The sequence below is a fragment of the Diceros bicornis genome, chromosome 15 (genome assembly GCF_020826845.1).
Source record: "Diceros bicornis minor isolate mBicDic1 chromosome 15, mDicBic1.mat.cur, whole genome shotgun sequence".
Lineage (NCBI taxonomy): Eukaryota > Metazoa > Chordata > Mammalia > Perissodactyla > Rhinocerotidae > Diceros > Diceros bicornis.
Window position 1 is genome coordinate 26,334,675 of NC_080754.1, and position 26,877 is coordinate 26,361,551.

General features: G+C 38.2%; 1 protein-coding gene across 4 annotated transcripts in view; it reads right to left on the reverse strand.

Moving 5' to 3' along the window:
* Positions 1-12,675: 12,675 nt before the first annotated feature.
* Positions 12,676-26,877, reverse strand: part of SNX4 (sorting nexin 4) — a 60,636-nt gene continuing 46,434 nt past the window's right edge. For 2 of the 4 annotated variants that reach the window (XM_058555964.1, XM_058555967.1), the window contains exons 9-14: positions 26,775-26,840; positions 23,051-23,140; positions 20,435-20,534; positions 18,650-18,795; positions 16,928-17,042; positions 12,676-13,856 (exon numbers count right to left, since the gene is read on the reverse strand). In XM_058555964.1, coding sequence (XP_058411947.1) covers positions 13,809-13,856; positions 16,928-17,042; positions 18,650-18,795; positions 20,435-20,534; positions 23,051-23,140; positions 26,775-26,840 — 565 coding nt within the window. In that variant the 3' untranslated portion in view covers positions 12,676-13,808. Of the gene's footprint in view, positions 13,857-15,778; positions 16,166-16,927; positions 17,043-18,649; positions 18,796-20,434; positions 20,535-23,050; positions 23,141-26,774; positions 26,841-26,877 lie in introns of those variants that run through there. The other 2 variants (XM_058555965.1, XM_058555966.1) reach the window with 2 other exon arrangements.

Below are 26,877 nucleotides of genomic sequence, written 5' to 3' on the forward strand. Positions count from 1 at the left end.
CACTTGGAACAGTGTGCTGGGCACTTGACATGCATTGGTGTATGTAATACAACACTTCTGCACAGTAGGCGCTACACTTACCCCACTTGGCACTGAGGAAACTGAGGCACAGCACACTTAAGTAGCTTATCCGAAATCACAGAACTCATAAAGGTGGAGCCAGGAGTCAAACCAGGCCTGAAACTCGACTTCAGAACCCCCGGATCTGCAGCCAGAGCCCCACTCCTGGCTGCTTCTCCAGGTCCTGCCCCAGCTGGAGGTCCCTAACTGGTGTGAGGACCGGGCACTGGGAGGCGATCAGCTCGCCGGCAGGGACACCCTGGGAGTGGCTTGGAGTTCAGCACTGGGTCATCTAGGCAGAAGCAATGTGTGGCAGAATGTTAAAAAAGTTCTTTTTATGTTCTATTTCTATTGAAATATAACGCAGCTGGACAAGACAAATGTGTGTTTGTTCAAATGGTTTGAAAAAGATGCTGCCAACCAAGGGGGAAACTCAGCAAGCAAAGCCCTAGTGCTTGTTCAGAAACTCTACAAAAGAGAATAAAATGTTTTTTTCTTTTTTTTTTTAAGGAGGCGGAAAATTCTCAAACTGTGACTGGGAGATTGAAGACATGAGAGGGGTTTGTGGACTCTTAGATCAGACAGAGGCACGTCCTTCCTCACGAGCTGGAGAGATGGAAGGGCGGGTGGTTGGATGGTGAGTCGGGAATTCTCTCCAAAACCAGGACTCTCCGAATCCCCAGGAGGGCTTTCACTGACCCCCCAGATTCCCTTCTCTAAACCCCTTGCCCCAGATCCTGATAGCTCTCCCAGTGGAGGATCGCCCTATAGCCTCGATTACTGCTGGGGGTGTACTGGTGCAGGGGGCAAAGGCAGCCAAGAGCATGCAGAAAACGAGGGATAATCATCCAAGTGCTGGCGAGTTAGGAACAGATTTTCCCCTGAGGAGCTGTATTGATGAAATCTAGTCTAGAAAGGTCCAAGTTCAAAGGTCTGTTTACTTTATTATCTTTTTACCCCGAGGAATGTGCCAGTTGGGTTAATGTTTTTTTTTGTTTTTTTTTTTTTGAATAATCTAGTTTTAGGCATGTCAATAGGAGTCAATGCTACTTTTATAGGTAAAACGCAGTTTTGCGCCTGATTTCAGATCTCCGAGAGGTTCTTCCTGGGCCCATTGGCTCCACTGCCACCTGGTGGTCGATTCGTCTAGAACAGGGCTGGCCATTTGGGCTGCAGGCCAGAACCCAAGTCAGGGGTCGGAACCCTGGCTCTGCTCACTCAGAGCAGGATGACCAGTTAGACAGAGTTCCTCTCTCTTAATTTCAATTTCCACGTCTTAGAATGGAGACCATAATACCTACTTTGGGGGCTTGTCGTGATGATCCAGTGAGTTAATGTACGGGTAGTACCTAGAGCATAGTAAATGTTTAATAAACTGTAACTATTAGTTTTATTGGAAAAGAACTCAATAGGCCCATGGGAGTCTTTTCTCATCATTTCCATCCTGAGTTGAGTGAAGCTACAGAAGACGGGGCCCCCACATCAGTGGCTGTCACTGCTGAATCAGAGGCTGAGAGATATCGCCAGGTTGGGAGGGATGAGCCAAACCTAACAGGCAAAATTTAACAGAGATAATGTAAGTTCTAAATTACATATATTGTCTGCCAAATGCACAAATATGGGGATGCCTGGCTGACAAAAAAGATCAAGCCAAAACCACTGAGGGATTTTAGGAACAGATAGTTCAATGAGAACCAATTGCGTGACTCCACACTGAAAATTCTAATTTGATCAACAGCCATGAAGGAGCAACATAGATGACAAGTCTTTAAAACGTTCATACATCCTGACTTCGAAATGCCACTACTAGGACTCTACCCAGAGGAAATAATCAGAAATAACTGTATACAAAGATGCTTATTACAGTATGATTTATAAAAGTAAAAAATTAGAAACAATAAATGTCCAATAATAGAGGACAAGTTAGTTAAACTGTGGTTTATCCATATGCAGTCCTTAGAATTTTTCCAGGAAAAATGCTCGTTATATAAGTGCATAAATTGGCAAAACTATGAGGAGAAATTGACAAGTCCAACATTGAAGTAAGAGATTTTAATACACCTCTCTCAGTAATTGATAGATCAAGCAGACAAAAAAAATCAGTAAGGAAAAAGATTTGAACACCCAGTTTAGAAGCTTAATATAATGGTCCTGTGTGGGACGCTTCACCCTACAACTGGAAGACATGTTCTTTTCAAACACACATGGGACATTTACAAAACTTGACCACACACACAGAAACTACAATTTCAGTACCTGGTGCTAAATTCTCAGGCGGGGGAGGAACAGGGAGTTCTAGGAGCCAGAGGCTCTTTGATTCAGAGCTCAGGGAAGATCTGCCAGAGGAGGTTATGGCTGAGATGAGCTTGTGAGGATAGTTCTCCAGATAAAGGAGATGGGGCTGGGGCCTGAGCCCGCCTCAGGCAAGAGAAGCAGAAGGTCCAAGGGCCCTGCGGCAAACGAAAGCAAGAGCGTTCAGGGAGCAGCGAAGAGTGTCCCAGAATTCGCATCCCTTACTCTCCATGATACCAAGTTCTCTTAGTCAGCCTGCTCCCCTGCAGTGGCCCTGTCATGAATATCCAGAGGCCCCACCAAAAGCTGTGGTTCAGTTTCCATCTCTAAGAGGAGACGGGGGTCTTCAGTTACCTCCAAGCCAGGGCATGTCCCCCAGAGAGGAACATGAGCTGGGCCCAAAAAGGAGCCGTCCTGAGCTCAGGTGTCAGCAGGCTTGGTGAGCTCACGGCAGGTGGGAAGGTCTCAGGACTCCCGACGCTCGGCCAACAACTAAAGAAACCCTCTGCCCGTCCCCCAGGGCACCCCTAAAGAGCCTTTGAGGGCTTCCCTGCAGGCTGGACCAAGCGAAGGGGGATCCAGGACCCCCAGGCCTGGTCTAGCCCACGCTGTGTGACCCAGCTCGCACGTAGTTCTCTGGGGCTCAGGCCACCTGTGAAACACAGGTATCAGTGGCTCCCGCTCACTGTGCCAAGGTGTCACATACACAGACTCGTGTTTAGGAGGGAACTCGAGAGGTGTTGGTGACAGTAATTGTCCAAAGTCGCTGGATGGTTGAAATGTAGTGTTTATCCCAAACCTTCATTTCAGCCAATTGCCTTCCTGTGTCCTCCCCCTAAACCACCCTCGATGTACCCCCTGGCCTGGTGTGGGACTTGCTGTAACCCCCTTCCAGTTCCCCTCCCTGGCTACTGAGCAGGTGGTGAGCTGTGACGGCCAGAGAGGCTTGGGCAAGCCACACAGGCCCACTGGCTCAGGAGACAAGTATGGAGAGAGAATACCTAAGGGAGGGACCCTGTCCAGAAGTGGAGGATCTGCGCTCACTGCCTGTGTGACTGTGAGCAAGTTACTTCCCCTCTCTGGTCCTGTTTCCTCATTTTTAAAATGAGGGGAAATCATCTCTAAGCTCATTTCTACCTGAAGATTCTGGGATCCTATCACTGAAAGAATTGGGTCTATTTCAAGGGTCAATTGAGCAAGTTCTTAATCAGAGGATATTGTCCCTTCCATTGCCTTTCCAGGCCTGCTGCCAGGTGGAAGGAAGCAGAGGTGAGAATCCCTGAGCCTTTGCTGAGCCAGGGACCAGGAATGAGACCTCACAAGGCGCTGCCACCAGGACTTGGGACAATAGGGTCAGGGTTCTTCAGTCATCCCCACCTAACCAGCCCAGCAACACAAGGTGCGTGTGTGTTTGTGTGTGCATCTATAGCCATAGATCTACCTACAGATAGATATAGATATATACGTAGAGAGAGAAAATGGTGATCTCGTTCTGTTCATATACATATGAGTACACATGTATAGGGAATCAAGAAAAGGAGACTTACCTGATAAAATGTGGACTTTGTTCTTGAGCATTTTTATGGGTCTAAGGGAAACAGAGAAGATACCCGGTTCCCACAGTGGTGATCTTCAGCTTGCTGCCGGGGACCCAGCGGTGCCTACACACCAGCAGTGCACAGTCTTCCTGTACCCTGCTTACACTGGGCTCACCTCTGGAGGGTCATGCTTAATTCTGGGTACTAAGTTTTGAGAAGGATCCTTCAAACCAGAGGCTTCCAGGTAATACCATCTCAGGTGGGGTGGGGTCTGGAAAACACGTGAGTGATGGTTGAAAGAACTGGGCATTCAGAGCCTGCACAAGAGCAGACAGGGAGGAACGTAGTAATGGCACATGAAAAGGCAATGGGTATAGATACATTAGGATAGAAAGAGAGTTGAGTTTTTACCAAAACGTAGGAGAAAGGTTAGTTACAATGATCACGCCCATATCCACACAGAGTTTCATCCTTAGGTCTCCTTCCATTCAGCCTGCTCCTCTCAGTGACTTTGTTCATTCCCAGGGTTCACTTTCCATCCATCTGCTAATGTCTCCCAGCCCCATCTTCAGCCCAGACTCCTCTAGAGCTTCAGACCTGTACATTCAACTCCCTCCTGGGCACCTCGACCTGCATGTTCTCATGCACACCAAGCTCAACATGCCCTAAAGTGAATTCTTTGCCACATCCATGACCTGGGTCCATATTGGCAAAGGCTTCAGATTTATGAGCTCCACTTGTACCAACCACGTCTGGAAGGCAAGGAAGGGTATGAGATTGTCATTTACAACTCCAGAGTGGTGGTTATTCTTTCCATTGCCTCTGTCATTAGAATGAGGAATCACTTGGGACATTTCTGGAAAATGCAGATTTCCAGGCCCCACCCAAAACTCCATGAATCAGAATCCATGAATTTTAACCAATTTTTTTTTCCAATTTTGAATCCCACTAATGCTATCAATGAAAGTCAGTTATGCTAATTAAGAAGTCATAAATTTCACCCTGAAAATTCATTTCTCACATTTATTATACTCAGTAGGAAAGGTCAGGGATTGATTTTGAGGGAAGGACTGCCTTGGCCCTTATCACTATCCTTAACCTTGAAAACACACCTACTGGCTCAGTCGTCTCCACCATTCTCTTAAAATTTAGCAACTCTGGGAAGCATTATCCACTTGATGCCTCCAGATGGAATCTTCCCTTTATTCTGCCTCTCTGGGCATCAGGTGCTTGATTGCACAGTATTAATTTGTTCTCACAACAATTCTGTCGTTTTGGAGAAACTCTCAAATAACTCTCTCTCTCTCCCTCCAAATCAGAAGCTCAGGAGCAGGCAAAGAAAGGGCAGGGCAGCCAGGACAGGGACTGAAAGGTGCTAATAATGTCCCCAGTGGCGCACAGCAACTTTCAGTGGGCTCAATCCTGCCCCTTAGCCTGGGTATGGCCCTGAGTGTCCTGCCTAAGACTTGGTTCTCCTGACAAGACTCTGTCATGTTGGAGCCTCAATGGGTTGCTGGTCACCTTTCTGTACTTTTGACAGCTTTTCCCTTTGAACAAACAAAATATAGTTATGCTCACCTCGTGGGCAGGGGTGGGGGTGGGGGTAAAATGTAGGCAACTTTAAATGGTAGTTCGTTGCCAAATTATTTTAAAACTAGCGTGGGACTGTAATTAGACATGCATGCTTGAGAATACACCACCCGCGCCCGGGTCAGCTGCTGCCAGCCGTTACCTGCACTGCTGCCCACTGTCTCAGTCCCATTGTGACCAGCGCTGCGCAGGAGGCTGAGCCGGGGTCGCCACATGAAAATCCTCAGAGGGCAACCCTCTCATAGATCATCAAGAGCTGACTTTTTCTTATGAACCACATGCTCAAACTGGAACTAGGAGAACACGAAATTCATTCAACATTGGAAGTACATTATCTACCATTTTATGTAGGATATAAAACTTTATTTTTAGAAATCCCCACCAAATTTATCTTGCAGATGTACTCTCATATGAGCATAAAGACAAGGACATTCATTGCATCATTTATAATAGTCCCACACTGGACACCCCTCTCATTTCCACCAATACGAGGCTGATTAGATTATGGTCTATATGGAAAACCACATGACCAAAAAGAGGTTGAGTTGTATGTATTGACATGGAGCGATCTTCAAGATATGGTAGGTATGCACCAGACGCTCCCATTCGTGTGTGTGGAGGGGTATATACACATGTGTATGATGGACTATTTCTGGAAGGATACACAGGAAACTGACAACAGTGGTTACCTCTGTGGAGAAGAGGGAGCCAGAGGGGTGGGGAGTAAGACAGGAAGGCCGCCACTTTCCACATGCATGCTTTTAGCACCGTTTGAATTTTTTTCTTTTTTTTACTATCTTCACATATTAATTTAAAAAAAGTTTTAATGTTCAATTGAAATGTCCACTATGAATCTCACAATCTAAAAGAGGCTTTGATATGTCCTTTATCATTTATGTTTGTAAAACCCTGGGGTCTTTAATTTGACCTCTTTTACTTCCCCGGGTGAGGCCGGAGGAACAGAATTTAGCTTTCCTCTGCCTTTATGTGCTTATTGTTTAAAACTGTTCTCTACCTTTTTCTCTGCTTATAAATATTAGGAGACAGAATTATTTTTCATTTTTATTACACATATTTGAATTAACTGTTGCCTCACACTGCGTTTTCTTCCGGTCTTGTAAAGGAGTGGGGCATTTTCACAGCAAGCAGCGTTTCTAACACGCAAACAGTGCACTTCGCTGTAGCTATGAGAAATCGTCATTTTACGAAATGATCTATTAATAAGTGGAGATGGCAGATGTGGACACGGTCCTTTCATTCCAGTATGTGGTAGCCACATTTCGCTGATAACCTAATTCCTGATACTGATTTGTTTAAATCTTCTGACTTCAATTTCTTCAGTTAAAATTCCCTCAGGAGCCACTTTTGGAGGGAAGCTGTGAGCTTGTGTCACTTTAATTTCCCATGTCCATATTCATTTCCAGTGTATTCCACTATCAAGTACATGTACCAACTCTGATAATGTTCCTATTGGGCCATATTAGTATTTACCGCTATGTTTCTTTCGGTTGCAAAGCAGTTTGATGTACAGCAATATTTTTTACAAAGATTATTCCTATCACCTGCAGGAATGGGGTGTTCTTTTTTTGGGGGGGGGGAGCAAGATGTGCCCTGAGCTAATATCTGTTGCCAATCTTCCTCTTTTTTTGCTTGAGGAAGATTAACCCTGAGCTAACATCTGTGCCAATCTTCCTCTATTTTTGTATACAGGACGCTGCCACAGCATGGCTGACAAGTGGTGTAGGTCCAAGCCTGGGATCTGAACCCATGAACCCCAGGCTGCCAAAGCGGAGCACATTGAACTTAACCACTACACCATGGGGCTGGCCCCTGCGGTGTTCTTTTAATAGATTTATCTTATTTTCTTTGCATAATTATTTCTTATCCACACTTTTTTAAAAATTATACTTTTATTATATATGGTGCAATATATATATACTATATATGGTGCAAAAATTTCAACAGTACTGAAATAAAGTAAAAAGTAAAAGGCTGCTGTTCCAACCAACTGCCAACTGACACCCTAAACGTAACCACTGTGAACCATTTAGTGTCTTACCAGACATCTCCCAAGCATATGCAAACACAGACACATACAGACATCATCAACCCTCTTTTTACTAAAAAATAAAACTGGCTCATGTTACACATACTGTTCTGCTACTTGCATTATTTGCTTTCTCTACAGAGGACATGTTTTAAAGTCAATTCATTTACTTTTTATTTATTTGTTATTTTTAAATTGATTATCTATCACATAATTTAAAAATTAAATAGTACTTAAAGGTTTATGATAAAAGCAGGAGCCCCTTGCCCCCTCTACCTATTCCTCATTCCTCAGTCCCTTCGATTCTTTTCGCTGTTTCTTTTGACATGTGTCTTTATATTTCTAAGCAATGTTTCCAGTGCTGTCTTCATTTATCAAGACATACTAGATGAGTATCTGGCTCTCTTAACCTCCCCTCCCAACCAATCACTACAGTTGTTAGCACCAAATTTGGATAAGCTGAGTCATGTTTTTATTACCATAATTATGTAAATATTTTAAACTGCAGAGCCATGTAGTATATTCTGATTATGATTCTCTTCTTGCAAAACACTTCTTTTTCTCCTGAATATTGTAATAGCCTTGTGTTTTTATTGCTTAGTTTTCTTTCTATCTCTGGCTAAATCATCCCACTCCAGTGGCCTCCAAATACAATGTTCCACATTTGTCTCCATACATCCCACAGACAGAAGCCTACAATTCCAACTTCTTCCCGGGTGATCTTTCCCCTGGAGCCTTCCATCTCTGGCTCCACTCTAAACAGCGCCTTCCTGGGACTCCTTTTCACCTTATCCTGGGCAAAATTTTCATCTCTCTTCTGTGTTAGATCTCTTGTTTTCTGTATCCCATGTCTTCCTGATTTTTGGTCTATGCTCCTGTTTTGGTGAACCACATCCTCCAGTAGCTTCTTGAGAAAGGGTGTAGAGGAAGAGAATTTTTGGGACTGCATATCCAAAAATGTTTTTGTTCTGCCTCACACTTGATTGACAGTTTGGCTGTCAGGTTGGAAATAATTTTTCTTCAGAATTCTGAAGGCATTACTCTATTCTCTCCCGGCGTCTAAGATATCTTGCTGTTGAGAAGCCTGATGCTATTCCGATGGCAATTTTTTGTATATTAACTGTTTTTTTGGAATGTTTTACTAATCTGAAATTTAATGGTAAAGTGCAATGGTGGTCTCCTAAACATATGGAGAAAGGGTAGGGACCTGGGCTCTTGGTACAGACTTGCCACAAATCCCTCCCCCACTCTTTTAACTCCACACCTATTTCTTCTTACCAATATACCTGTTTCCTCTCATTCCTCGGAGTGTTTCTTGGATTCTGTTGTGCAAATTAGCTTGTTTCTCATTAATAGCCCCAGCTAGAAGAACCTAAGTAAGCTTCAGCTGCCACCATTTTGCTGTCAATCAGCACTCCTCTATCTTATTATCTTCTAAAATTTTGTGAACATTTCTTGTACACAGTTATCTCTTCTTCTGTTCCCTGTGTCCTCAACGGTACTTAAAAAAAAAACAAAACACCTTCCTGTCATTTTAGAGGAATTTTGAGAAGGCACAAAGGTAAACCCATGTCTAAATCACTGTATTTAACAGAAAGTCGTCTGCAATATTTGATGAAAGCCTCATTAATACTATTTTTGTTATTACCATATTATTGAGTTTCAGTCTTAATTTTTGCATCATAATTATTATCCATCTATTCGTCTTTATCATTAAGGCTTCACATAGTTTTAAATTTAGCTTTTGACACAAACTTGTAAACATGTAATTGTATTAAGAAATTAATATTACCTAATTTTTTATTTTTGTAAAACTGCTAAATTTTTGTATATTTGCTAAATAACTGTACCTAAATTGGTCTCGGTTTGGCCAGGCCATTGGCTTAATAGCTACTAATATTACATATTATATATATATATATATATATATATATGTACACGTCACTACTCAAAGTGTGACCAGTAGCATTGACATTGTCTGGGAGCCTGCTAGAAATGCAGACTCTCAGGCTCCACTCCAAACTACTGAATCACAATCTGCATTTTAACCAGTTCCCCCAGGGATTCACAAGCACAGTGAAGTTGGAGAACTAGTCTAGTATTTCACCATAGCCTCTTCTTGCTCCCATTCCCAGTAGTATCCAAGACATTTTCAAGTGTCTTGCAATTTGAGCATCATGAAAGTTACCTTTTTGATCCCTCCCCCACCCTCATGAGTCTGTCCCAGAGGCTCTCCCTCAGGTCTCTGATGCCTCAAGTACCCTGCTCCTCTAAAAAAGAAAAGCCTCGAAAAGCACAGGCTCTGGAGCTGTGATACTTGGGTTCAAATCCCGGCTCTACCTGTTACCAGCTGTGGGACCTTGGGCAAGCCACATCCCTGCACTGTGCCTCCATTTTGGCTTTGACTTGAGCAGTAAACATTCAACATGTGTTAGCTATATCCTCTGAAATCAAGGCCTTAGCAATTGAGTACTTAGGAATTTCCCCCTGTCTTCTGCTGAATGGTGCTTTTATCACATAGTATGTGAACGGGATGTTTTATTTATTTCGGCTTTTGCTACCAAATCAACTCATTCCACCTTCATCTGGGGATGAATTTTATAACCATCTGCTGAATCAATAGGTTCCCCAAACCCTCTGGACTTGGAGTGTCCACCTGGTGGACATACTCTCCATTAGAGCTTCAAGTATGGGGCATCTGTCTGTTTCACTGTTCAACAAATATTCTGAGAAAAAGGCTTAGCAATGAGCACAAGAAACAATCGGAGAGGGGAAAGTTGGAGGGAGGTTGGGGTGAAAGCCAGAGGAACCTCAGCACTGGTGATAGGGGAGGGGGAAATGGGGACACATATTGTCTAGCAGCCAGTTGTCTAGTGATGGACTTAACTTTCCCAACATTGAGTAGGATGTTAGCTGTACATTTTCCACAGACGCTGAGAGTTTTAAATCATGAATCAGCGTTGAACCTCGTCAAACGCTTTTTCTGTATGTACTGAAACGATCATGAGGTACACTCTTTGTTAATGTGGTGGATTATAGTAATTGACTTCTAATGTTAAACCAATCTTGTATTCTGAGATAAACTCAACTTGGTCATGATGTATTATGCTCTACATACTGCTGGATTCAATTAGCGAATAGTTTAATGATTTTTCCAACTATGTTCATGATGTATATTGATATGTGGTCACCTTCTTTTCTTGAAATGTCTTTGGCCAGTTTTGGTATTGTGGTAATATTGCTTTCATAAAAAAAAAGTTGGGAAGTATTCCCTTTTCCCTATTTTCTGAAAGCTTGTGTAGACTTAAAGCTTTTTCCTCCTTAAATCTTCATAGAACTCACCAATAAAGCCATCTGGACCTGGAGTTTTCCTTTGTAGGAAGATTTTTGATAATATATTTCTTCACTATAAGGCTATCCAGATTTTCTATTTCACCTTGTATCAGTTTTAGTAAGCTATGTTTTTCAAGGAATTTGTTGACTTCATCTAATTTATTGGTTTAAAGTTGTCCATAATATTCCTTATTATCCTTTTAATGTTTGTAAGATCTATAATAATGTCTTCCATTTCATTCCTGATAGGGATAATTTGTGCTGTTTCTTTTTCTGCCAGTTTTGCTATTGGTCTTCCCAAAGAACCAACTTTTGGCTTTGTTAATTCCATTATTTATCTGTTTTTAATATCACTGATTTTTGCTCTTACTTTTAATATTTCCTTTCTTCTACTTTGGATTTAATTTGTTCATTTTTCCCTAGCTTCTTCCTTCCTTTCAAATATATAAATATTTAAAGCTATATAATTTAGGAAGCAAGTACAATTCTACTGATTTGGCCTTACATTGCTTTATTTCTCTGGGTTACTCAACCTTGAAAGAAATTCCTAAGTCCTTTTTTAGGGAAAACTGTTTAGGACAATTCTACCCAGGAGGAGAGTATGCATATAAATCTAAAGAATGATTATAAGGATATAAAAAGTCTAGCATTCCTGTTACATAACTCTTGATTTTTCATTCCATTGCAAGCTGGGTATGTGTTTATTCTAAAGATGCTTGAATTTTAAGAACCCTCAGTTCCTGTTTTGGATGCTACGTTGTAATTACCAGTGACTCATTCATCTATATTCAAGCTTTTGGAAGTAAAAGAAGGTTAAGTATGACTTCAGTTAATTTTAATGCTTTGACTATACCAACTGCATCACAAGTACACTGTCAAGATGAAATCTCCCTCTAAGTATTTATATCAATGTAATGAGTCATTTTTCTTTAGTTATTGCTTATTTTATCTTTTTATATTTATCTTTGGGAGCTAACAACCCCCCCTTAATAATTCATTTTGAGTTCTGATTTTTAAATACCAAAAATGATTCCCATAATAAAATTCCTTAAGAGTTTTTTCTTTCTTTTTTTTGCTGAGGAAGATTTGTGCTGAGCTAACATCTGTGCCAATCTTCCTCTATTTTGTATGTGGGTCACTGCCACAGCATGGCTGCCGTCAAGTGGTGTAGGTCTGCACCCAGGATCCAAACTTGGGCCGCTGAAGCAGAGTGTGCTGAACCACTAGGCCACTGGGCCGGCTCCAAGAGTTTTTTTTTTAAAAAGAATGATTGTGCTATCAAATGAAACTTTTTCTAAACCAACCCAAGTCAAGATATTTCTAGTTAAATACATATACAACCAAGTAAATATTTGTATATTTTAGAGATAAAATATTTTTCCTAATTCATCTTTTAAAACACAGGTAACAATGGCCTTCTCAAATTAAGTCAGCTAGTAGAAAAAATCTAATACATTTTACATTTAGTCTAAGGTTAGTGTGCGGAGAAGGCTTTTGATTTTTATTTGCCAAATGGAGGCTATTTCATTTCATGAGATATATCATCAAGAGATGATACAATTCAATGGAATGAAATGTGTGTCTATACAGAGGTCTTTTGCTTCTAATAATTTTATCCTTTTAAATAAAAACCAGTAAAATTAAAAAAATTGTTTCTCATTTCAGCATCTTATTTTTTAAAAAATCCAACATTTTGGCATAAGACAAATTTATACAATTAAACACTTCAAAACATAATATGGCATGAGTTATTTTCTCATAGGGCATCAGATACTAATATGTATACATCACTTTGTTAAAATAACAAAAATCATATGAAAATCAGCACAATACTTTCTTTATTTATTGTATAAGTTTGGCAAACAGCACAAAAATCCAGCAACATTTTAAACATGTAAAAAAGTCAAATGCTGAACAGTACTGGAGATTTTTTTTTTTTTTACATAATTAGTAATAATGAGTATACATGTAAGATTCTGCAAAGCTAGCAAAATGAGGGTCCTTGGCTTCTGAACGTATACCACAAAAACACACACACAAAAACAATATAATTTACCTTTACAAAAATTACAGCCAAGCAACAGAAAAGAAGGATGTTAATAATGAAGATACTAACACATACGTTCACTACATATATCTTATACATTGAAATGCTACATCTTGTACCCTGAAATGCCATGTGTAGAGAGCCAAGCAGAGTAAATTTAGGCTCATCACTGAGGTTAAGAATTATTTGTGAAGAATTTAATGCTTATATTAACATACTCAATTAAAAGTTTCTATATAGCAATCCCTACATCATAACAATGTATTTCACTATGTATCTGAAAGTTAAGTCTTCTTTATTGGCAGTATAAAATTTCCGACCAGTATCAAAATTCTGGTAAAACACAAATTGAAGGCATTTTCTAGTTGTAGGCAAATGTTACAGGGGGCATCAAGAAACGTGGAAGAAAATCTTCGATTTCACACTATGTTTCTGCTGAGCTTTGTCAAACCAAACAGCTCAACTATAAGGCAAGGAAAAATAACCCCCTATAACAGATTAGTGGGTCTTACCAAGTAAAGATAGGAATTCAATCTTAGGAAAAAACTCCCTACATAAACAGATCTGAAACAGTTGGCACTGAAACAAACATCTAGAAATTACCTAACATCTTGACATTCACTCATTGGTTCAGAAGCCTGACAAACAATCCATTGGTATATTTTATCAAATTAATTTTTTGGAATCAGCACCAGTCCCCAAAACCTCAAATTATAATAATTAATCTTCATTAAAATACATCCTTTTTGTGCTATATTAACACAACTACAATCAAATTAAAGAAAGTTGAATTTACTCAATTTATATATTTTTGTGTATAGTGGGTAGTAACAAATTTTTTTTATTTACTTGTGCTTTTGTTTTGGGGCACTTTGATTGAAGAGAAATTCATTTCACAAGATTACATCTTGCTAAAGCATTCCTTAGCATTGGTCCAAACTTGAATTCCCTAAAAAAAAAAACAATGGAACTTTAAAATGTGATTTTGGAAGGATTCTGAAAGCCCAAGTATTTGGCTTACTGGTATGCTAAGTTTTGCTTTTTGGAAACTAACAACAAGTCCAGCACATATGACACTATTTCTGGCAATGGCTAATATAAAGGAATGTCTAATACTTCTGAGAAAAGTAAGAGAATCATTTGTATGAGCCTATCTTCAAAATGGATAAAAAACTCATACAACTTCTTACAAAACCATTTTCAAGGTTCATAACACAAACCCATTTACTCATATCACATATTCATATCATTTCTGTTGTAAATCAAACAAGTTCTCAAGAAGTTTTTTCTATGTAATATTTAAAACGAAAGAATAAAATTTATTAGTCTAACAATTAAATATAAATTAATGAATTATTAAATTATTGGTCTAATAACTAATGTTTTGATAAAAATCAATTATGTACTAAATTATCAACTCCTCAATGGTTCTGACAAACTATTTAGCACAAAGCTAATATGCTACAATATACCTAATATGCTTAAATAAAAATGCATGTCTGTAAAAATGTCAACAGTAAAACCTAAGGAAGTGGTAGAAACAAAGGTATTTTTTCAATAAACAAAATACATATTCTCCAATAACTGCTAATTTATGAAGGAATATTTTATTTAATACTTAAATATTAAAGTGTGTCAATATTTACTGAGGCTTCAAACAACAGAAAAAAAATCAAGGATTGTTTTAGTTTTTTTCCTTCCTGATGGAACACAAAAAGCAAATTTAAAAAACCCCAGAAAAATCCTTTAAAATGTCTCAGATTGGCTGGATAAAGTAATATCTAATGGAGTATTTGTTTTTAGAAAGGATGAGATAGATCTTAAGCACTATCATAGTAAGATGTCCATGAGACTTCAAATGAAAAAACAAAACTACACACTAGCATATACAATGCAGTCCCATTTTTGTGAGGAAGAGGAAAGTGTATATTTTCTACATGACTGTATACGTACAAAAAAGTCTGAAAGGATACATGTGAAGGTGTCACAGTGGTGAGGGATTTGGGGGAGGAGGGAGAGAATTTTTACTTAACATACTCTGGATTATTTGAAATTTTTGCATTGAGCATACATGTTATTTCTATGATAATTAATTTTTAAAATTTAAAAAGATAAAATAGCTGGACAATCAAGTATTTCTTAAAAGCCTCAGCCTCCTTGATTCAACAAATGAGAAAATTCGCCATCAAAAAGGTTGACCATAAAACACTTAGGAGTGATATTTGCTTTTTAAATGCTAATATTAATATTTTTATTTGAAATTTTTTTTCGTTTATTACTACTGCAATTTAGTCATTTGATTATATTAAATCACCACTTTGACTAGCTGACATTATAACAAAGTATGATATATTTTAAAAGTTAATACACAAGTAAAATTTACAAAATAATATCCATATTTATCAAAAAAAACCCTGATGTTAATCTTGACTTCTCATACCTAATTTTAAGTTTCTAAAGAAAAGAACACTGTGGATTTTCAAATATAAAAATCTATTCCACTTAGGGAAGAAAACAAAACATGATGAAACTTTATAGTACTGTTCTTGGGAAATAAGGGGAACATACACTTTTACTCTTCTTGTGTGAGTAATCTCTTGTTTACTATGGTTATTATCTCAGGATACATGAGTAGAACCACAAGATACCCAACAGTATGTCCAAATATACCTACAGTAAGATCTTTTTTGTTCAGAGATTAATTTGTAGCACCCTCAACCACCCCACCCTAAGCAAAGTGAGAGGAAAAGTCCTCTGAGCCATTATATCAAGTGTGCATTTTACTTTGGAAAGAAGCGAATGAAAGATCACAAGGAGCTGATCAACGAGTCTTGTATAGGAATAAAACAAAACAAAACCAACTCTAAAAACCTTTGTTATCTGATCTTTCAGACCTCCTGAGATTTAAAAAGGCAGCTTAGAAGGAAGACCGTACACGTGAAGCGCCCTGGGAAGCAGGCGGGCAGTGGGAGTTGACAGGATGACAGCAACAGAGAGAAACAGCACCCAACTACAGTCCATTCAACCATCGGCATCTGCAGACTGACCGGTCACGGATTTAACTTCTCTTAAGCGACCCCAAAGATCCACAACATGAAGTAACTTACAGTCTCACTGAGGCATAAATATGAATTTGCCCAATACAAAAGGAGCCCACTTGACTACGGTGTGTGTCTGGTGTTTACGTCTCAAAATATCTTTGCTCTCTACTGCTATTGCTGGTGACACAAGTGAAAAGGTCTAGGAAAGAGATGGTTCCTAGAAAAAATACAAATTTTGGATAAATTAAAGCCTAAGAGTGTTTATCTGAGTGTGATTCTTCCCCCTGAGAAGGTCTTCATAAATATGGGAATTTGTCTTACTGTATGATTTACTGAGAGAATGCATGTTGAATTGCTGGATAAACTGTGAAGTGCTAGATAAACATAAAGCACTGGCACTAACTGGTGGTCAGACAGGCAGATCTCGGGTTATGAAGAAGAGGTCAAGGAATGTTTTATGTTTTGTTCTTACAACAGCATTTTAGTAAGATTTCCACCATTGTCAAAACACTTATTTTAACCAGAATAAGCTTCAACGTTCATATCTTCTACTACGAATATCAGCTACATGAAGGATTTACTCTGACAACAAACCATATCACAATTATATTTTCCCAAAATAACGTTTAAGCCACTTTCCAAAGTAGACATCACTGTTAGGAATGAGGTATTTTACTGCCCTGTCCAAGAACATCATGTAATCAAAGTAAGTTGTTAGTGTATATTTTCAAATACAAGTTCTAAGTGGGGCATACAAATTTGGAACTTCAGATGAGTGGAGACTCAGTAACTGATATTTTGGTTACGATACTTCTTTCAAAATTAAGTAGAGAAATTGGGAAACATTCTGCAAGGGGAAAAGAATGGGCTTTAAAAATGAAAATGATAAATACTCTGGCCCAAATAAGAGAAATTAGTTTTAAAGAAATTTGTAAGCAGTTCTAAATATACTTGTATCTTTACTGAAACTAAAACCTACCTTTTTGCACATACTGATCTGCATGACTGCATAGCTTATGAGGGCCTCCTTTAAATCACGGTTCTTTTGTTCTTTGAAGCGTTCAATATCGGCCCAAGCATTTTTCACAAATTCTCTAAATAAAAGGTACAGTCATTATTATTATTCTTATTTCAATTAAGTAAACTATATATTATAAATTCAAATAACCAGTCCTCATTTGAGTTAGTTTTTATTTGTCTATATAGAGGTAAAAGCGATTGCTTGTATAAGATAGTTCTATTTTTTTCTCTTCCTAAAAATTAGAGTGGGAGAAAAAGCAGACAGTCATACATTCTTCTACATTTTAATAATCTATATTTTTGCCACAAGAATTCCAGCTTCAAATTATTCCTATAAAACAGATGGAGATGGCTCCTTGAAACTCACAAGCATAACAGATGCCACATGAAGTTGCCTTCCTGGGGTCACTGGAAAACATACACTCTTTTTGACAAGAAGGGATTATAAATCACGTTTATCATACACTTACTTTAAATGACAACTAGAGTTTTAAAAATTCTGAGAGGCATTTGTCTTTTTAACTCTATTCGTGAAAGTTTACTCTGACTTATTTGGTGCCAGCAGTTCTAAAAATTAACAAAACCATCTCCAAACCAATGATATACTCTTGGTCTGCCTTGGTCTACTCACTGACTCTCAGATGAAAACAATAACGAAAATGAGCCAAACAGTGATGGCATATCTTTGAGAAGTGAATTTCTAGAAATATTTAGGGAATAATTACATGCCAAGCCCTATGCAAGGTTTGTTGGTGTTAGTGCCATCGAGTGGATTCTGACTCCTAGCGAGCCTGTGTACAGCAGAGTGGAACCCTGCCTGGTCTTTTTGCGTCATCCTCTTTCCTTCTGGTGCTCTTTCCTTCTGGTGCTATATCAGACAATGCTCCCCTGCTATTCATAGGGTTTTCGTGGCGAATTTTCTCAGAAGTGGGTGGCCAGGTCCTTCTTCCTAGTCTGTCTAGTCTGGAAGCTCTACTGAAACCTGTCCACCTTGGGTGACCCTGCTGGTATTTGAAATACCAGTGGCATAGCTTTCAGCAACACAGCAACAGCAGCCGCCATAGTGTGACAAGCAACAGACAGGCGTTGTGGCTCCCTGACCCGAAATGAACCCAGGCCTCGGTGGTGAGAGCGCCGAATCTTAACCACTAGACCACCACTACACAAAGTATTGGGACATAAAGACGAGAAAGACACAGTCATTGACTTTGAAGGGCTCATAATTTAGCCAGGGACAGTCACAAAGAACAACCAACCACCCAATAAAAAACAGCCACTAGCTACAGTGGCATGAACCTGGTGCTACGACAGCCTGCAAGGATATGAGAAGACTTCATAAAGGAAGTAACACAAGAGCTGGGCACTGAAGAATGAGCAGGCTTCTGTTAAATGACAGAAAAGAATGGGTAGAGGAAATATGCAAAGGATAGAAATCATGAAAAGTCCAGGAAAAAAATATTATGAAGCTAATAAACTCTTTCTTCTTCCTCTTCCCCCACGCTACAACAACTGTTTCTATAATATGATTTTTGATAACTCAAATTTCTTAGGGATTCACTCACTGCATTTGAGAAGAACAGGGTATATTCAGGGATGTTAATGAAGCTGGGAATTGTTATAAAGAAATCATCTTCCATGTAGTCTACATGGCTAGCTTTTTTAAACATCTCAGCATTTTTACCTGCCTTCCAGATTTTTAGACTTTAGCTGTTGTTCTCCTTCATTTATTTGTTCTTCTAGCACCTTTATTCTCGCTTCTCTCTGCTCTGGAGTTTCTTGACCAAACAGCTTGGTAGTCATTCCCTTCAAAGAAAATGTTCTCACGGTCTAAAAGGAAATAGAAACAGATGAATGGATAAGCAAAATATGGTATATACATACAATGAAATATTATTCAGTCTTAAAAAGGAAGGAAATTCTGACACATGCTACAATATGGACGAACCTCAAGGACATTACATTAAGTGAAATAACCCACTCACAAAAAGACAAATACTGTGCTATTCTACTCATATGCGGTATCTAGAGCAGTCAAATTCATAGGGACAAAGCAGAATGGTGGTTGCCAGAGGCTCGGGGGGGAAACGGAAATTGACAGTTTGTGTTTAATGGGTGTAGAGTTTCAATTTTGCAAGATGAAAAAGTTTCTGGAGGTTGGTTACACAACAATGTGAATGTACTTACTACTACTAAACTGTACACTTAAAAATAGTTAAGATGATAAATTTTACGTTATACATATTTTACCATAATTAAAAATTAAAACAAAAAAAAGGCAATAAAAAACTTTCCCTCTGGCTCAGACAGAAGCACTATAAGCCTTACAACTAGGGGGCTCCTAATACGATTTCTAACAGTGGAATAATATGGAATAGGCAAAAAGGGAAAAATTCTAACTGAACTTCTTAATCAAATGGAAAACTTCTAGGCAAAGCATTAGGCAAGTTATTTCTTTACATTAGTGGTCATATTTTTAAAAATTATTCTATGACATAAAAAACAGATAAAACTGAACAGGCAACAATGGAAATAAACCAAAGAAACATATTTAAAATCTGCATAACTCACACTAAAATTTGGGTCTCTATTAATAAAACAGGATGCCTAAACCCAACCCTGGCTGCTTTTACATTTTCTCACTCTCTGGAGTTTACTGAGGGCAACACTTTTCCCTTCACATGCAAGAATAGAGAACCAAGCTCCCTGAAAATAGCCTGGGACCTTCCCCTGAGTTTTAAAAATAAATCAAGCCTAACGTATACGTGTTTCACAGTCAAAGATCTTTTCCCACATATATGTATGACTTTCCATACATGTAGCAAGTGGGTAACCTATAAGCACTTTTAAATCTAAAGCACTTGTTAACCATGAAGTGACTCCCAAACGGTGGCACTGTCACTGCCTCATTACTTCCAGGTTGTGTGCTCTCACCAAGACAGCTCACTTATTCCAATGAAATAGCTGGACAGTAGAAAGCTGATTATTAAAATGATCTAAGTTTAATACAATAAGATACGGAATTTTCTTCACAAGTACTCACTAAGCATTCAAGAATAAAGTATACAAAAAGCTCCTTGTTAGGAGAGATGCACTGATTCTAACTGGGTAAGGCTTTTTTTTTCACTTACAGAAACTAAACTAAAATTTCTATAATATACCTTGTAAAATTAAACCTGACAAAGGTCATTATTTCAATCCCAAAGAATAATGTTTTTTCACTTGGACTTAATAAGAAATGAGAAGACACTTATTACACATTTGTTAGCAAAAATACTATGTAATACAATGTTTTAATGGCTTACATTTTTTTATAGCAAGATCACAATCCAAAGAATTACAACGCTACCCACAAATTATTCCCCTGTAAAAGCTACAGACATCCTGTTTGTATAACTGCGTAACTGCAGCTCTTCTCACATAAGGCTTGCTACAATAATTCTAGAGACCTGAATGGAAAAACACTCACCCCAGTTGCCAGTTCCTCACACTGCTGCTTCTTGGATGCTAAGTCCTGAGCAGCCATCTCCAAGTCATACTGCATAAGTTCATGTTTCCTGCACACGGCCCTAGGGATGAAAAAAGTGCTGTCATTTAATAAATTTTTCATGTCTTTTCATTTAACATGTTAAAAATTTTTTTCAGGCGTAAAACGGAGGCATTCACAATGTCTTACTGGGGTCAGAACTTGTGTACCCAGAATTTTCTATTTTAAAGTATAGTAGTCCAATATTAAAAATTAAATCTAGCAGAATCTAAGCATAAAAGCTTTATGTATACTTTTAAAAAAAGGGTGTTTTCTAGATACTTGCAACATTTTTTTCAATAAACATACCACCATGATATACATTAAAAAAAATCTTTTGTGGCCAACAGGCACATGAAAAGATGTTCAACATCACCAATTATTAAAGAAATGCAAATCAAAACCACAATGAGATAGCACCTCACACTTGTCAGAAGAGCTATTATTAAAAAGACAAGAGACAACAAGTGCTGGAGAGGATGTGGAGAAAAGGGAACCCTCAACCCTCATACTCTGCTGGTAGGAATGCAAACTGGTGCAGCCACTGTGGCAAAACAGTATGGAGAGGCCTTAAAAAGTTAAAAATAGAAATACTATATGATCCAGCTATTCCTCTTCTGGGTATTTATCCAAAGAACAGGAAAACACTAATTCAAAAAGATATATGCACCCCTGTGTTAACTGTAGCATTATGCACAATAGCCAAGACTTAGAAGCAACCCAAGCGTCCATCAATAGATGAATGGCTAAAGAAGATGTGGTGTATATATACAATGGAATACCACTCAGTCATAAAAAAAGATGAAATCATGCTATTTGTGACTACATGGATGGACCTTGAGGGTATTATGCTAAGCAAAATAAGTCAGACAGAGAAAAGACAAACACCGTATGATTTCACTCATATGTGGAAGATAAACAAACACACAGATAAGGAGAACAGATTGGCAGTTACCAGAGGGAAAGGGGCTGAGGGGAGGGAGAAAGAGGTAGAGGGGTGCTTATGTATGATGACGGATGGAAACTACTTTTAGTGGTGAACACAACGCGGTCTATACGGAAGCTGAAATATAATGATATACACCTGAAATTTACACAGTTATAAACCAATGCGACCTCAAAATAAAGTAAAAAATCTTTTGTATAACATAGGAACTAATGCTATAATCTCACATAGCAATTGAGTATTCTTTAAAAAGATATTATCTCAGACATTTCTAAATAAAAAAGAAAGCTTTATTAGTTCTTATTATCATAAAAATAATCCACGCTCACTATAAAAATAAAAAAAAAGATTCTAAAAAGGAATGCACAAAATAAAAAGTTTCAAGAACTCTCTTTCCCCCACTCCCACTATCCAGACACAATCCATGTTAACAGATGGTGTCTATCCTTCCAGACTTTAGCTAGGCATTTACAAATACACATATCCACACACCCCAACTGATCCTACATCTTTTCTTCCTTATATATACCATGGACATGTTTCCATATCAACACACATTCTTTTCTATAATTTTTAAGAGCTGCACAGAATTCCGCTGTATTCAGCAACTTTCTTTTGCTTGGTAACTTGAAAATACCTTGGTGAAACTCCTTACTACTCAAAGCTCTAGAAGGAAAAAGGCTAAAAGTGTGATGTTTTCATACCAGTTACTGAACAGCTACGGAATTGCTCCTCTGTTTTACTAACAGAATTCTTTTTTTTGTGTGTGTGAGAAAGATTAGCCCCGAGCTCATATCCAATGCCAATCTTCCTCTTTTTTTGCTGAGGAAGATTGGCCCTGGGCTAACATCCGTGCCCATCTTCCTCTACTTTATATGCGACGCCGCCAAAGCATGGCCTGACAAGCAGCGCGTCGACAAGCACCCAAAATCTGAACCTGCAAACCCCAGGCCGCCAAAGGGGAGCACACACACTTAACCACTGTGCCACCAGGCCGGCCCCTACTAACAGAATTCTTATACTGCTTTTAAAAGTTTCAGGAAAATAACCAAAAGTGACTATGACCAAAAGCCACCTATTACAGGAAAAATGATTCATTCTTCTAAATTGGACAGAAAAAATATAGTAACTTCTTAATTAAATAGGACTATCTACTAGAGAATTCTGTTTGGCTCTGTAGGAGATACCATAAGAACAGAAGACAAAGTCCTGACATCAAGAAGTTTTACAATCATACTGAGGAGATGAGATATGCAAGTATGAAAAATATTATAGAATAAAAATGGCAATATACAAGCTAGTGACAGTGCTAAACACACTCAATCTGTACCTTGCTTCCAATCTTCAAACCGAAAAAAGCAGAAAGAAACAACATACAGACAGACCTGATGCCTGAGGCAATGGGTTTTATTAATATAATGTTTCAAGGACAGAGCTTGTCTTAAATTTCTATGCCTAGCACTCTGTAACACAGAAGAATACAACAAGACCTCATTCAATATCTGAGGGAATAAATTCATTTAAAAATCACCTTACTATCTTTATTTTAGAGTAGCCTATGAAGAGAGTGGTGACCAGCTACAGGGCTACATCTGGAACTTTATTATACTTACCGCAGTGCTTCTGCATAAAAAAGATACTCCTTTAACTGATCTGCATAATGTTCTTCATCTTCTAAAATATCATCAATAGAAGATGCGTACCTGTTTAAAAAACCATTGCACAGAGTAACTTTTATCAGGACACAAAGTATTAATGCCCTAAAGAAGTGCTATTCAAAGTGTGGTCCACAGAGCATTTTCTACTTAAAAAAGTAAGTACAGAAAGTGAGAAAAAGCATTTGGAAACATTCATAGCAACTTTAATTACCATGACAATTTTACTGAATTTTTCCAAAATGTTTCGATCAGCAATAGCTTGGAAATAAAAAACAAAACAAACAAAAAATGGTCCTTCTTATAGGGAGCTTAAGAAGCACTCTAAGACTGTAATATCTTTTGTTCAAAAATATTATAAAGGACTACAAAATCTGTAGAAAGAATAAAAGTTTAGCATAATTGGTGCACAAGTGCTCCTGGTAGCAACTACATACAGTAATGCTAAAAAGCTAGAAAAGGAAAAGTCAAGCAAATAAAGATTACAGAAAATTTCAGAAGCCTTATTTTATTCTAATTCTCAATAGCAACTTCTGCTTTGATCCAGACGAGCCCCTCATTGTCACGTCATTCTCGTTCCTGGACCTTAGTCTTTTCCTTGTACAGCTGTGTGATGGCTCTCCACACTGCTTCCCAAATCCTGCAAGCACACATCTCAACAACTCCTGGCAATCTTCCCAGGCTGCTGCAGCGCTTATTTACCCACTCCACTTCCAATCTCTTACCAACAATCTAGAACTTAAATTTTACGAAAGTAATGCCTTGTGCGTTGGTTTCATTTCTCTGATCACATTATAAATTCACTAAGGACACGGGCTGTGTCATTTACTACTTCTGCATGGCATAACAGGCGTCCTTTTTCAAATTAATTCTGACTCCTTATAGCATGAGAATAAAAGAAAAATATACTTTATGTCTCCAGGCCTGCTTCACGCAGCATACAAACAAAGTTTACTGGAGTTCTAAAAATAAATAAAAAAATAAACCTATGTTAGGGTTCATTGAAAAGTGATGTGCTGACAGGATTTATAAAAGTAGGCAAAGTATATATTCTGTAATTAGAAATTTGTATTTGTTAAGAGTGTAGAATTCCCCCTATGTGACTGAAAAAAATCTTGAGAATCATTGTAAAGAGTAGGAAAAACTGCCTTTAGTTAATAAATCTATGATTCTAGAAGAGTTAATGTTAAGGAAACAAACAATAAGAGGAACCACAGGGTTGGCGGCTTGAAGACAGGAAACACAGTGTAGGGATAAATGGCACATCCTTGGGTAGAAAAGTGTAAGTGATAAAAGAGTTTTAGATAACAGTACTGAGATTAATTTTATTTAATACTTGAAATAAATCAACTGATGCGATAATCCTAAATTCCTGCAAATACTGAAAATAAGTCAACAGAATGCAGGAAGACTTCTTAATAAACTGGTTGAAAAGTAGCCAGTTAGCTTAAATACGGCCCAAAGAAAAATAATACTTAGATAAAATAAATATTTGTCTTTTTGTTATTGAGTTGTAGGAGTTCTTTATATATTATGGTTAGAAATGTTTACTCCCAGTCTGTGGCTTGCCTCTTCATAATCTTAATGGTGTCTTTTGTGTGTGTGTGTGTAGTAAAATATACAAAAAATAAAATTTACCTTTTTAACAATTTTTAAGTGCACAGTTTAGTGGCATGAAGTACATTCACGTTGTTGGACAACCATCACCACCATCCAGCTCCACAACTTTTTCATCTTTCCCTATTGAAACTGCACCCTTTGAACAATAACTCCCACATTCCTCCCTTCTCTAATGGTATCTTTTGATGAGCAAAATTTTTAATTTTAATGAAGAACAATTTGCCATTAAAAACTTTTTTCTTTTTCACGTCCTTTTTAAGAAATCTTTCCTTACTCTAAGGCTGCAACCATATTCTCCTAGGTTGTCTACTAAAACCTGTAATTTTAGCTTTTACACTTATGTATATGATCCAAATTAAATTTGTTTTTATGCAAGGTGTGAGATATGGCTCAAGGTTCATTCTTTTTTCCATGTATATATCTAGTTATTCCAGAATCATTTTTTGAAATGAACTATATAAATGTAGGTCTATTTCTGGACTCCATTCTGTTTCATTGACCTGTTTATCTCAATATCTCACTATCTCGATAACCACAGCTATTCAGTAAGGTTTGAAATCAGGTAATATATTCCAAGTTTGTTCTTTTTCAAGATTGTTTTGGCTACTCTAGGTCTTTTGAATTTCCATATAAATTTTAGAATCAGCTTATCAATTTCCATAAAAAAGTAACTGGAATTTTGCTTGGGACTGCAATTTGGAAAGAATGGTCATATTAACACTACTCAGTCTTCCAATCCATGAACGTGGTTTATCTCTCCATTTATACAGATCTTTAATTTCTTACAGCAATGTTTATATATAAAGATTTCAGGGTAGAGGTCTTTCACATCTCTCATTAATCTCTATTTTGTTTGATGCTATTATAAGTAATATTGTTTTTAAATTTTTATTTTCCAATTGTGTTACTAGCGTGTAAAAACAATTGATTTTTTTTTAACTTTTTTTTTTTTTTGTGAGGAAGATCGGCCCTGAGCTAACATCTGCCAATCCTCCTCTTTTTGCTGAGGAAGACTGTCCGTGGGCTAACATCCATGCCCATCTTCCTCCACTTTACATGGGACACCGCCACAGCATGGCTTGCCAAGTGGTGCGTCGGCGCGCACCTGGGATCCGAACCAGCGAACCCTGGACCACCACGGTGGAGCGTGCGCACTTAACCACTTGCGCCACCAGACTGGCCCAACAATTGATTTTTTATATATTGATTGTGTATCCTGCATTCTTGTTAAATTCAGTTGTTAGTTCTAGAATATTTTTGGTTGATTCATTACGATTTTCAATATAAAAGATCCTATTAACTGCAAATAAAGACAGTTTTATTTCTTTCTTTCTAAGGTTTATGCCTCTTATTTGATTTACTTGCCTCATTGCACTGACTAGGACCTCTAATACAAGGTTTACTAGAAGTGGTGACAGCAGGCAATCTTGTCTTGTTCCTAATCTTAGGAGAAGGCATCAATATTTCACTATTAAATGCAATATTAGCTGTAAGTTTTAGACTGAGGAAATTATTTTTATTTCTAGTTTGATGAGAATGTTTACTGTGAATGGATGTTGAAATGCTTTTTCTACATGTATTGAAATGACCATACGTGCTTTCTTCTTTATTCTGCTAATATATGAATTGGACTACTGATTTTTCTTTTTTTTGGTGAGGAAGATCAGCCCTGAGCTAACATCTGCCAATCTTCCTCTTTTTGCTGAGGAAGACCGGCCCTGAGCCAACATCCAGCTGATCTTCCTCCACTTTACGTGGGATGCCGCCACAGCATGGCCTGACACGCGGTTTGTCAGTGCATGCCCGGGATCCGAACCCGGGCTGCCAGCAGTGGAGCGCACGCACTTAACCACCATGCCACGGGACCGGCCCCAAGGACTACTGATTTTTGAACGTTAAATTAACCTTGCATTCCTGAGATAAACTTCTTTGAATCAGATCTGTATACACAGAGCATAATATAAATGCCAGCAAACCTGATAAAAACAGAACAGAAGAATCACTCAACATTTCACCACCAAACTTTGCCTCAGGTTTCACCTTAAATTCTCTAGGTACTTACACATCCATATGATGACCAGCACTCTGAAGTCCATCACCCATTTCTTTTTCTATGGCACTCCATTCACTAGGAAGAAAATGATAAAACCAAAAACATCATTAAT